We start from the raw sequence: 13,498 nt of genomic DNA, 5'->3' as shown, positions 1-13,498 counted from the left end.
AAAATCAGCCAAAATATTCCAAAAAATTCAGAACAAGTTAAAGTATTTTGACAACAGCGTCTCTAGCATACTCCGTATAGCAAGGGAATGAGACTCTAATAAACAGGAGAGGATAAAAACAACACATAAAGGCATGTACAGCATACTGAGACAAACTCAATTTAAAACTCATAAAATCTTGAAATAAGTTGTGTCATTAGTTAACCAGGTCACCCAGAAACCAGTTAGAACGGAGTAAATTCCATGATGTGAGGAGAGACAAGAAGCCAGACGGTGTTAGCGGTGCAAAAAAGAAAGGCAGACTAAACAAGTGTAGGTTTCCACTGACACAGAGGTTTGTAAAACAATACAGGTATCCCAGGAAATTTACACATGGGTATTAATCAGACGTCCAGTACAGAATTCACTACTTAATATGTTCAGGAGCAAGCAAGATTGTTGAAGACAGCATTCTTACAAAACAGCGGGTGTTAGAAGTCCATTGTACCAACAAGCATTTTAGCCAAACCAATGGGTAACACGTAAGCCCAGCTAAACCAATACCATTAGAGGAATTACCATCTGTCACCATCTGATTCGGCAAGTAATCATTCGAGCATCAGTTTCTTGTGGTAAACTTGAATGAAAATTTATATTCTTATTGGGTTAGACTTTTTCCCAGAGGAGTGTAGAGTAGATTTTTAAAAAGGCACAGCATTACTCTAGCAGAGAAGTAATCCAACACTATGACCAGTACAAAGGACTCATACAGGTTGGTGTTCAAACCTTATAAACTGTCAAAATATCACTTTGTCTGAACTGTTGGCACTGGGATAGCTAAACTAAAGAAGGAATGGACAACTCGCTCTCATTAAAAAGAGAAATCGAATTTTGCAACCCACCACAGAGATGAGTAGCCTCGTCTTTACACAACGCAAAACAAAAAGCTTTGTATGAGGATATTCAATTTGACGGCCAACACTATCAAGAATACAGCTCGCTAAAATTTAACACTGCGGAAATTTACCTGATGCCCTAGAAAAATTATTCAAAAAAAGTGGAGTAGAAGTACAAGATTGACAGAAAGCTAGACACATGTTAACCAAGCTTCAAAATATGTTTAGTATTACCAAGTTTGATTTGAAACGAACCAGCGTTACTCACCATTTAATATGCCTGGTTTAATACAGTCGATTTATTGAAGAATACTCAAAAGTAGCTACCCACTCACCCAAATCTGATCCAAGAGTATGACCCTCAGTTGAGCTGAGGAATGTCAGTAAGCATTTGATAGGCTACGCTATGGCAATGCATTGTGACATCACTCATACTTGCCTACCTAGTTTACAGCCATCTTTTTATTCTTGACACTGACACTAGTGCCTTAGCCTTGAAAGCAAAGTTATCACAGATCCAAGACAAGCAAGAGAGGGTTATCGCATATTATTCTATATAATAAAGTAATATTATCCTATATAATACTATTACATTATTTCATATAATACAAGCGATATTAAGGAGACACCTATGAACAGCTACACTATTTACTTGCGTCTTGAACCAACTGAGAAGTCATCCTTGGCACTGCGGCATCAAACCAATGTATTGCATAAGTTATAGTCACTGTATCAATAATTGTAGATATGGCTACCAAATATTTAATTGGAGCAAAAATAACAGCAACCATGGCCACCGCTGGAATATGGCTCTTTAGAAAAAGAAAAGGAGAGTGAGTGTATATGTGAAAATAGCAGTCAGTAAAATTAGCACAGGTCAGTAGGTATCAGTTCTAAATCTGAGTATAATCTAGTCCAGTTAATCTCTAATAGCAAATTGTCAATTAAATTTGGTACTGCTTTACACTTTATGATACTTTCATAGATTTTTCTCTGCTATAGAAATTATGTTGATGCAGTCTGCATGACTGATAACGGGGAAAAGGTCGACCAATCCTCGCAAACTTCTCAAAAAATCTTCACCTCTATAGGTATGCAGACAGATACTAATATTACTTCTGTTGCTGCTCAGACGGAAGACATTGCCGACAGGTAAGAATTGCTACATCTCTGTATTGCTTTTATAATTTGGTTGTCCTTGAAACTTTAGATCACAATAGAGAGAAAATTCACCACTGCCTACACGTTGCAATTTGAACCTTGCAAAATTATTATGGTTAGCTTGCAAATTATATAGAAATTCATGATTAAACCATGAAAGGAGCTGGTATTACAAAAAATATAAACTATAACTTGTTGGTTGTGAGTTAATTATAATGAAAAAGCGTGTACTCACAAATCACCAACACACTGAGACATCAACTTGCTGTTTTGCAGCCATTTTTAACTTGAGATGTTGAAGAGCTTGTGCACCAGTTGTTAATACTAGACTCACTTTGATACATTACAGCTGCTGTTATGGGGTTAAAAACAATTCAAATTATTTAGAAAATGGTTTTAATTGAACAAAAAATTTTCTGCTTTTTTGCGTAATTTTTGTGTGCGTATATGAAGGCCTAAAGAAAATATGAACGTCGATTCAAAAGTTCCAGGACAAGTTTTATATTTTGAAAAATATTTCACTCATCCCGATTTAGCGGTGAGCGAAAAACGTGGCAGTGTGCGCTGATACGTAGTCATATATGCTACTGATGCTCCTTAATGTCTCTAGTATTGTTTTAGTACCACTACCATGTCAGAGGAAGAGTTGTCCCTCTCTGTGTCTGATACGGCATTCTGGAATGCCGCCTTTGATACAAAAAGTGAGATATCGGCTGCCATAGCTGAAGGCGAAGAGCTAATTCACTCCATGGATTGTCTCAAGGCAACCGTAATGTAAGCAGATTATTTTCAAAATTGATTTGGAATAGTGTCTTTGTAAACAAAAATTAAATTAGTACAGTTTTTGGCCTTTAGCTTAACAAATTGGTGAAGACATTATGGTTACTATATTTTGAAGCTGATAATAAAGTGATATCGCACACAGGGGCACAGTTGGCGTTTTGTTACCAAAATCTGAGAGAGGAAAACTCCGAGATTCTTTCAATTTGCGCATGTAGCTGTTATGATTGATTAAATTATAGCTTTAACTAAATATTGAACTTGTATAGCCATTTTCTCACTATATAGTACTAATATAAAACATCTAGTCAGATGTAATCTTTACATTATTCACCCTACATCAATAATTTTGTTAGTTGGAAGGAAAATATCTAATAAAACACAATGTATTTTTACATGTATATTACAGATCTTCTGACCTTTGAAGCCGGTATAAAATTTTAACGAAATCTAAAACAAGTTGAAGGCTTTTGACAATAGCAGCTCTGACATACTTCATACTTATATTGCGAGAGAAGAAGACTCCAAAGAACGGGAGATAAGGGCAGCGCATGAAGCCCTCTATAAGGGCTGATACAAACTCAACTGCAAACTCAGTAAATCATAAAGTCTTCTCATTGGTGAACTAGATTACCTAGAGACTAGGGAAACCAGAAAAACCCAAGGAGAGAAGAGACAAAAAAACACAGTACAACAGAGAAGGGCTTCTGGCTAGACAGTCTAGGCTTCCACCGACAGAGAGATTTGTGAAACGTCCCAAGAATTTGGCAAAAGATTACATGCAGTGTTAGTGAACTCAGGAAAACTCTGAAAAGAAAAATTTAGCTTTGAATATGAATCAGGCATCCTATACAGACTTCACCACCGCTCAATATGTTCAGAAGCAAATAGTATCAATGGAGGCAACATTCCCACTAGACGGCAGCTGTTAGAAGTCCATCAAGCAAGCATTTATTGTTAAATCAAAAGCATACACACAAGCCCAGCCAAACCCTGTTTGCTGGCAAAAATCAATCTTATATTGCAAGCTAAAAACGTCGTGGATGAACACTGATGAAGTAAACAAAACTCCAGCTATTGCACTGGAGTTATCAGCACCTGAGCTGGATCCACGCAAAGCTAGATTTCCAATCTAGAGAGTCGCTGGTTTAGTTCACCTGATAGGCTAAGATCGTTGCAAAAACTGGCATCATTATTGACACTACATCATCTCATTTTTTGTTTGTTTCTGAATTTCGAAATATATGTTCTCATGTTTAGTGTTTTAAAAATAGTGTTGTTGTGATGGTTCACACTGCTTATTTGAAATCCTCTTGTAAAAATGGTGTATTCCCATGACTAAGGTTTTTTTTGCAGTCTACTACAATATATAGCCTTGGTTAATCTGCTGTCATTTTAAAACCAATTACTTGTTTTAAAGTAACAACAATTGTTGTTTTCAAGCTTGTAGTTTGTACATTTCATCATCGTAGTAGTTAAAACATCCTTTTACCAGCTATTGGTGACAGCACAATTCACTCTGAGTTGGCACAATGACAGACTGCATGTTTATGAACTCTCACTGATTTAGAGATTAATTAAAAAAATGGGTGTAAAATACTTCAATCAGAAATAGTTTTTCTGTTTTGTCACATTCCAACTCGATAGAAACTGCACGATGTATAGTAAACTTGCTGCTAGTATCAGCTCTCTTGCAGGAGTCACTCACGAGACCTTCCATTTTGTATTGCATTATTAAAATATAACTTTTGTTTCATTATGGTTATGTTGATGTTTAGTTAAAATTAGATTTTAAAGCTTGTTAAATTAAGATGATAAAGAGCTTGTTCTACAACAAATGTTTATCACAAAATCAACCACTATGTTGCATTCTTCTCCAATAAATCATTTGATGCCATACAATTCTTTTAACAATAAGTAATAATCAATACTTGTATATCATAGGATGGCTAGCATGGTAGAAATCAAGATATCAGTATCATTATGATGTACATAGATCCTTGTTTCAGTCTGCTTGCAGCTGTTCAACTAAACAATTTCAATTTCAGTTAAAGTGCCTCTCTTCTTGACCATAAACCACGGCTAAAATCAGTTCACTTGTACAGGCACCACTATAGGTGATCTCTCAAAGGCCCTTGTTGACTTGGTGCTGTTGTATGCTGTCAGTGATAGTGGTAGACTGATAACACTCTGCCAAGAAGCATGTTTCAGAAGCAATAGTCTACTTGGATTCAACTAGGTTTGGTTGTGAAACATTGAATTTCAAAGACATTTGTTACTTGGTACTACAGAAAGCATGTTTTTAATGATTATTCTTTATCTATGATCAGGTGAGATTGAATTTTTAAAGGTTTTTTCAGGTTTTCCATGTGCATCTTAAAAATATTGTACTTCATAATAATGGAAACAGGAAAATGGAAAATTCTGGAGTAAAGTAAGCGGTAAGCATTTTAGTCTCACACATATTTATAAACTGGGAGTTATCTTCCCCACTAGCTGTGATGTGTGATAGACGTGGTAAGTACTCTATTGAAAATCTTCAAATGAATTCAATAAAAGATTTTTAATGTAGCTTGAATGTGTTTTTTATAGGCATGGTTTTGATTAACATAACCTAAGAATAAAAAATACCCAACTGTGTTATCAAAAATCACTATTTAATTCAATCAATCCAAAACCTACCATAATTCTCTTTAAATTGTGAAAGGGAAATGATTGGAATTTGACTTCCTGATATCTAAGCAATTGCTCACCCTAACTCGTAGGAGTCCAAAGCATACTAAAATGTTATGTCTCTCACAATGAGATATGCAATAATCTAGATCATTTGAACCAATGCAGGTTAAGGAAGCTAATGCTATACATTTGTAGTTGCTGTACAAGGATAGCCACATTAGATGTCAGTACAACTTGTCAATATTAAATCATTCAGTGGATTTTTGCTGTTCAATACAAGCAGTGATGAAGCATTGCGATTTCCAGAGAGATTTATGTTTCAGGCTAGTGAAATGAGCTACCGTGTAAAACATATTTATTAGGCATTCAAACAAAGAAACAAAAAAAGAAAAGGAAAATTTTTAAAGGATGATTATAAAACTCATAGTGGATTTCTAGCTCAATAATGGTAAGTAAAAGGTTATTTTCTAGCCTAAAACAAAGTTGTCTTGAAATTTACAGTTTTTGATTGATATTAGTAATTTTAGCTTGATTAGAAAGAGCAAAACGTAAAGAGTTTACTAGATACATGTATATAGTTTACTAGATACATGTATATAGTTTACTAGATACATGTATATAGTTTACTAGATACATGTATATAGTTTCATGCACCAAACCTAATTGCTAACAGCCAAAAGCCTTGGAAAGACAGAAAAGGTTGATCTTCTGTTCAATCATGAATAAGCAAGCTAGTATAACAGAGTGGTTCATAGAAGTTTAGGCTGATACCATATGGGTTATCAAACATTGCTCATAGTGGGTCCTTAGGTTAATTAATATAAACAAAATGTGCATTCAATCTGGTGGAACTAGTTAAATCTGACTTTGGTTACTATTGCTTTGCGCTGACTATTCTTTATGTTTAGAGAACTTCGTATATGGACAAGCACCACATTACCCAAGCAAACATTGTACAGCTATAATCGTTTTATTCTAAAATCAAAGATGAGTCTGTAAGCTGAAAATACCATTTCTAATGATATTTAGTTTGCCAGAATACATTGGAAAGACAACTCCGCTCATCTCAAACTAGGAATGTTGCGTATAATTTGATCATTCTGCTCTGTGTGGCTTATGATTGGCCAGCGGTAATCATCAAACATTTAGAGGTCTTTGTTGACATCTTGAAAATCACATGAATCCTTTATCTCTGGGAAAGGGAAGAAAGGATGATGGAAACTGCAATAAAGAAAACAAACGTGCTAAACCCATAAAATATCTCTATGGATTATTTAGCCCTAAGCAATGTTGTTGTCTTGGCTTTTGTATTTTAAAGAAGCAATATTTAGAGAGGCTGTTCACAACATTAATAACAAAGATTAAACAAAGAACACAAAGGCGTAAATTGCACGGATAGAAATATCTGCCTGCTTGAAAAAATTTAAAACTTTGAAATTATTTAAATTTCTGATATTTCTGATTTCTGATAATCAATTATAATATGTTCTTAACTAAAACTTCACTCAGTATAGAAGCTTCATGTTTAAAGGATAAAGTGAGGAACTACATAATACTTTGGAGTTGCTTTCTCTAGAGCAAAAACTTGACATTTCTAGTTGCTTAGCGTCTAACAATATTTTCCCGGCTCTGATTATAGTTTGGCACCTACTTCTTAATAATCTCATCAATGGTGTGCTTCTTTGGTCTAAAATTTAAAGGGCTGCCACTTTTTGTACCATTCAGTCAAAAGGTGTGTTTATCTTAACATTGTCCCAGAACTTTTTGTATAAAACAGGACAACTTTCGTCATAAAACAACAAAATTTGATACAACCTTATGCCGCATGAGGCAACAAGATCTATAAAATATATAAAGTACACAGGCACCAAGCATTACTTATTTTGTTAATTTTAAACAACTCTAATTAATATTGTTACTAGCAGCCTGGCAGCTTAGTGTGCCATGAGAGATCATCAGGTGTGCTGATAAAGCATAGATAATAACTATTTGCACAACCATTCGTAAATAGCTTATCAGTTCATACACAGTTATTGGAGTGATGGTCTCTCATGCTGAAAGTTGTGAGTTCAAACCCTGTACAATGCAACTTTTTTTTGCCAATATCTAACCATCACCAGACAAACAGACAGAAGCAGCTTCAAGCGCCATGAGAGATCATCAGATGTAATAACTAAGTGTAAAATTGTTCTATATTTTGGCCACATGGTCGAGTGGAGCAGTTGGTAATGCCTGACTAATAAAGCGCCTGGCTGCTAAATGGAACACGCGAGTTTGATTCTTGTGCAAGGCAATCTTTTTCCTTAACATTTTCAGTGTGGTTTTAAGCAGACAGAAGGACAAACACAGCTCTCATTATAGTAAAGGTTTTTTTTCACAAATGTGCTGATTTTAAACTGATGCAGTTGATTGCTTAGAAACTTTATAGATAACAGTTTTATTAATAACCCTCTTTTGCAGTCAGACCTTTTGTACAGTCAAACCTTTTGGACCGTCAAACCTTTTGTATAGTCAGACCTTTTGTATAGTCAGACCTTTTGTATAGTCAGACCTTTTGTATAGTCAGACCTTTTGTATAGTCAGACCTTCTGTATAGTCAGACCTTTTGTATAGTCAGACCTTTTGTATAGTCAGACCTTTTGTATAGTCAGACCTTTTGTATAGTCAGACCTTCTGTATAGTCAGACCTTTTGTATAGTCAGACCTTTTGTATAGTCAGACCTTTTGTATAGTCAGACCTTTTGTATAGTCAGACCTTCTGTATAGTCAGACCTTTTGTATAGTCAGACCTTTTGTATAGTCAGACCTTTTGTATAGTCAGACCTTCTGTATAGTCAGACCTTTTGTATAGTCAGACCTTTTGTATAATCAGACCTTTTGTATAGTCAGACCTTTTGTATAGTCAGACCTTCTGTATAGTCAGACCTTTTGTATAGTCAGACCTTTTGTATAGTCAGACCTTCTGTATAGTCAGACCTTTTGTATAGTCAGACTTTTTGTATAGTCAGACCTTTTGTATAGTCAGACCTTCTGTATAATCAGACCTTTTGTATAGTCAGACCTTTTGTATAGTCAGACCTTTTGGGCCGTCAAACCTTTTGTATAGTCAGACCTTTTGTATAGTCAGACCTTTTGTATAGTCAGACCTTTTGTATAGTCAGACCTTTTGTATAGTCAGACCTTTTGTATAGTCAGACCTTTTGTATAGCCAGACCTTTTGTATAGTCAGACCTTTTGTATAGTCAGACCTTTTGTATAGTCAGACCTTTTGTATAGTCAGACCTTTTGTATAGTCAGACCTTCTGTATAGTCAGACCTTTTGTATAGTCAGACTTTCTGTATAGTCAGACCTTTTGTATAGTCAGACCTTTTGTATAGTCAGACCTTCTGTATAGTCAGACCTTTTGGACCGTCAAACCTTTTGTATAGTCAGACCTTCTGTATAGTCAGACCTTCTGTATAGTCAGACCTTTTGTATAATCAGACCTTCTGTATAGTCAGACTTTCTGTATAGTCAGACCTTTTGGACCGTCAAACCTTTTGTATAGTCAGACCTTTTGTATAGTCAGACCTTTTGTATAGTCAGACCTTTTGTATAGTCAGACCTTTTGTATAGTCGGACCTTTTGGGCCGTCAAACCTTTTGTATAGTCAGACCTTTTGTATAGTCAGACCTTCTGTATAGTCAGACCTTCTGTGTAGTCAGACCTTTTGTATAGTCAGACCTTTTGTATAGTCAGACCTTTTGTATAGTCAGACCTTTTGTATAGTCAGACCTTTTGTATAGTCAGACCTTTTGGGCCGTCAAACCTTTTGTATAGTCAGACCTTTTGTATAGTCAGACCTTCTGTATAGTCAGACCTTCTGTGTAGTCAGACCTTTTGTATAGTCAGACCTTTTGTATAGTTAGACCTTTTGTATAGTCAGACCTTTTGTATAGTCAGACCTTTTGTATAGTCAGACCTTTTGTATAGTCAGACCTTTTGTATAGTCAGACCTTTTGTATAGTCAGACCTTTTGTATAGTCAGACCTTTTGTATAGTCAGACCTTTTGTATAGTCAGACCTTTTGTATAGTCAAACTTTTGTATAGTCAGACCTTTTGTATAGTCAGACCTTTTGTATAGTCAGACCTTTTGGGCCGACAAACCTTTTGTATAGTCAGACCTTTTGTATAGTCAGACCTTTTGTATAGTCAAACTTTTGTATAGTCAGACCTTTTGTATAGTCAGACCTTTTGTATAGTCAGACCTTTTGTATAGTCAGACCTTTTGGGCCGTCAAACCTTTTGTATAGTCAGACCTTTTGTATAGTCAGACCTTTTGTATAGTCAAACTTTTGTATAGTCAGACCTTTTGTATAGTCAGACCTTTTGTATAGTCAAACCTTTGTATAGTCAGACCTTTTGTATAGTCAGACCTTTTGGGCCGTCAAACCTTTTGTATAGTCAAACTTTTTATACAGTCAAACTTTTTATACAGTCAAACCTCTGATGTGAAAATTGAGCAAATATTTAATTTTTTACTTTAACATCCAAAACACATTGTTTAAAGATTTTACTATTTTTGTAGTTTGTAAAGTGATTGTTAAAAGAATATAAATAGAGATTAAAATTAAAGTGCAACAATTTTTACATTAAATAATACTGCAAAATTATGTTCGCCGTACCAAGGTAGTTTAAACTTCATCTAGTCCAGTGGTTTCCAACTACCTTGGAGCCGTGGACCCCCTGAGATCTTTATCTCAAAGTCAGGGACCCCTTTATAAACACCATAATATGTTGTTTATAACAATGCATTTTAAATTGGCGTACATTATAAATTAGAATAATATACATGTAAGAGTCAATAGATTTGACATTTTTCTCTTTATTCACTTACATAAAGCAATGCTATACCAAATTGCTTTGACTGTTAATTTTCAGTTTGTTAGTGATATAGACGAAAATACTTCTTGTTTTTCACCAAATTCTCAATCTTTGGGGAAATGGTTGACAAAGTCCCAGTCGGTTTCATTGTTTCGATTTGAGAACAGCCATGAAGGAGAAAGCGGACTCGCATAATTATGTAGACACAAATGGTAGCAGAGTTCGAAGGGCGTGTTTGGCTGTCTGAGGATATGGATGAATCATGGAAGGCCAAAATTCTTCAATGGTTTTATCTTCATTAACATTTTTGGTTATTTTACCGATCTGCTGGTTTCATTTTGTTGTCAAATAAATATAGTTGCTAAATATTGTCACAATTATGATCAGTCAGCTGCCATTAACAAGCATTCATCCCACGACCAAACGAGCGGAGCGAATGTTTGAGTTTTATGATAAATGCATGTGCACACAACTCACGAAAATTATTCATCAGCAACGTCGCAAACCATTGTACCGAAATCTCATCAACAAATTTAACCATTTTTCTGTGGAGTCGTTTAAGTATAATAACGACACAAAACACATATAAACCTGTTTAAATATATTACCAAGTCTTTGAAAAGTGTCGACAGTATCTTAAAACTCGTCCATCTGAATGGATTATACACAAATAGACAGATTAATTTGGCCGAAAATCGTTATTAAAACTTGCCAAGCTTTACTTTTATCAAAATTAAGACCGGCAATTGAAACGCCGAGCGACAGAGAATAGAACCATTAAGTCGTGCGCATTTCACAAAAAAATAACGAGCACATTTCACCAGTCTATAGCATTGTCGAATTGCCGAAGGTTTCTGTAATTAACGTAGAAGTACTGAAATATAATCGTTTCTTTCTTGCCGATTTCAAAGTAACTGACATTTTAGACGCTTTTGAGTACTTTGGTATTTTAACTGATGTCCAACACAGTCAAAGTAGAGGAAATGACAATGATATTTTTTTCTAACGATTCTTATGAGATTATTACAATATTTAATTATAAGTTTGGATGACTATTGAAGTGTTATAGTCACACTAACAACATCGATGATGGGCAATATGCTACTGTTATTGTTTTTTCTAAATAGCTTTGTTAAATCGATTTTCTAAAAATCTATATAAATATCACAACTTCTTGATATTGTTAGCTATTACGTTTTGAAATGTAAACAAAATTGTGCATTGGTTTTCTATTATTACCGAATTACTATATTAATAATATTGGTTATTCTAATAATATCAGTGCATTTTAGTTCTAATATTGCATTTCTCCTATTGCAGGGGAGAGATAAAAACATATAATTCTTTCCTTTCATTATTGATATTTGTTGTACATAATAACACCCACACCCAGGACGTTACAGCTACCATTGCAGTTATCCTATTGCACTGCAGTGCCATTTGACTGCGAATATTGTGTTTCTCAAACGTCAGTACCCTTTCTTTTTTCCAATATCACTTTGATCGTGGGCTGTATGACAGGGGAATTTCTAGTGATATCAATAGTCGCCATTTTAAAATGACCCAAATTTGATTTTACATTTAGATTTTGAGTATGAAAACTAAACTGCACAGCTTTGCTGCTGTTCCATCTTATTGGCCAGGTCAAACAATTTGACAACGACAAAAAACTTTGCCATTTTATATTATATGTAGAAAAAATATTAATCAAAAACTACAGAAAAAAGGCCGTTGTTTGGACAATTTCGGGTAAATTATATTTAAATTTGAGCATGTACTAAGACTCCTACCAATCTGAAAATTGGTAAAAATAAGTAAGTTGAAATGTTTTATTTTCCATGGATCTTAGTATATCGCTGAAATTGAAGAGGGAAAGAGAGAATTATGTGTTTGCTGGTTACAGGTTGTGTTGTTTTGTACTACTAACCAGACATCAGGTACTATCCAGCGATTGACACACATAGGTGATAAAAGTTTAGACCCAAAAACCTAACAAGACAACGCGACCACCTCACGGGAATTGCATTAGCCCGCAAACCCAGGCTAGCACAATCCCAACAGTCTTCGATCATTAAACCCCGCCCATATGATAGCCGTCGTCTATCCTTTTAGGGTTTTATATCATTGATCCAACCACTATGACAGAAATAGCTGTAAATATCTAGCTAGAAAAACCATTACTGGCTCCAGCCTGTGGACCCCCTCAAAACCTCCTGTGGACCCCTAGGTGTCCATGGACCACCAGTTGAGAACCACTGATCTAGTCTCAATCATACTACATACAGTATCTCTATATCTGCATCTCTTCTCATTAATCTATGAGTCACTCACCCTGCATTTTTGTAAAATACGATGACACCAAAAACTTGTTTTTCTTGATTTTTGTTGATTTATGTAAACGCTAAATTTCCTTATAACATGCCTTGTTTATTAGTCTTCGTAATTATTCACAGTACTTAATAACCAGAATTTGGAATGAAGTTCTTTCATTTATACAAATTTGACTGTGTTATTCCCAGCAGTAAAGGTTTTTTGATCAGAGAAGTAAAGAATTGTGTGGACCAGGTTTTTCTCTAATAAATAGGTATTCATACTTGCGCTCTCCGACAGCACCGAATGTAAATAGTCTTTTCTCCTTGTTCAATCCTTTGATGACATCCATGTCTTCATCTGTCAGCTCAAAGTCAAAGACCTAAAAGAGAGATTGTTCAACGTCTCTGTTTTGAAATTGTACTTTTATCGATGACCTGTACAAGCAGGTCATTGGACAAAAATAGGGTAAGTCCACAATTCCTGTTTAAAAAAGGGAGGCTGGTATGGAGGCCGGTATTGCGTTATGGTATACATCTGATGGCGCTTTTGTGACAGCACCATAAGATCTACTGGTTGCTGAGAATAACACCAAAAATCATCTGTGAACTGTACTAACCAATAGGAAAGAAAACTAATAGGAGCGGCTTAAATTTTACTTTCCTCCTTCAACTATCAACAGTTATATAAATGGATTAACTTTTAACACCATCAATTTCAACTACTGTTGTAGAAGCTTCTTTGTTCAGTAACTAGTCAAATGCAAGGCGTTGCACGGGTATTAAAAACAGCTTATAAACAATGGCAGGTAATGTAGTTGCCATTGGTTAA

At 35.1% G+C, this 13,498-nt stretch overlaps 1 protein-coding gene across 1 annotated transcript in view; it reads right to left on the bottom strand.

Moving 5' to 3' along the window:
* Positions 1-6,637: 6,637 nt before the first annotated feature.
* Positions 6,638-13,498, bottom strand: part of LOC137388079 (aldo-keto reductase family 1 member A1-A-like) — a 30,853-nt gene continuing 23,992 nt past the window's right edge. The window contains exons 8-9 of the mRNA XM_068074593.1: positions 12,952-13,049; positions 6,638-6,713 (exon numbers count right to left, since the gene is read on the bottom strand). Coding sequence (XP_067930694.1) covers positions 6,638-6,713; positions 12,952-13,049 — 174 coding nt within the window. The remainder of the gene's footprint in view (positions 6,714-12,951; positions 13,050-13,498) is intronic.

The sequence above is a fragment of the Watersipora subatra genome, chromosome 2, assembly GCF_963576615.1.
Source record: "Watersipora subatra chromosome 2, tzWatSuba1.1, whole genome shotgun sequence".
Classification (NCBI taxonomy): Eukaryota; Metazoa; Bryozoa; class Gymnolaemata; order Cheilostomatida; family Watersiporidae; genus Watersipora; species Watersipora subatra.
The sequence above is the reverse complement of the archived record's forward strand: the minus strand, read 5'-3'. Positions and strand labels throughout refer to the sequence as shown.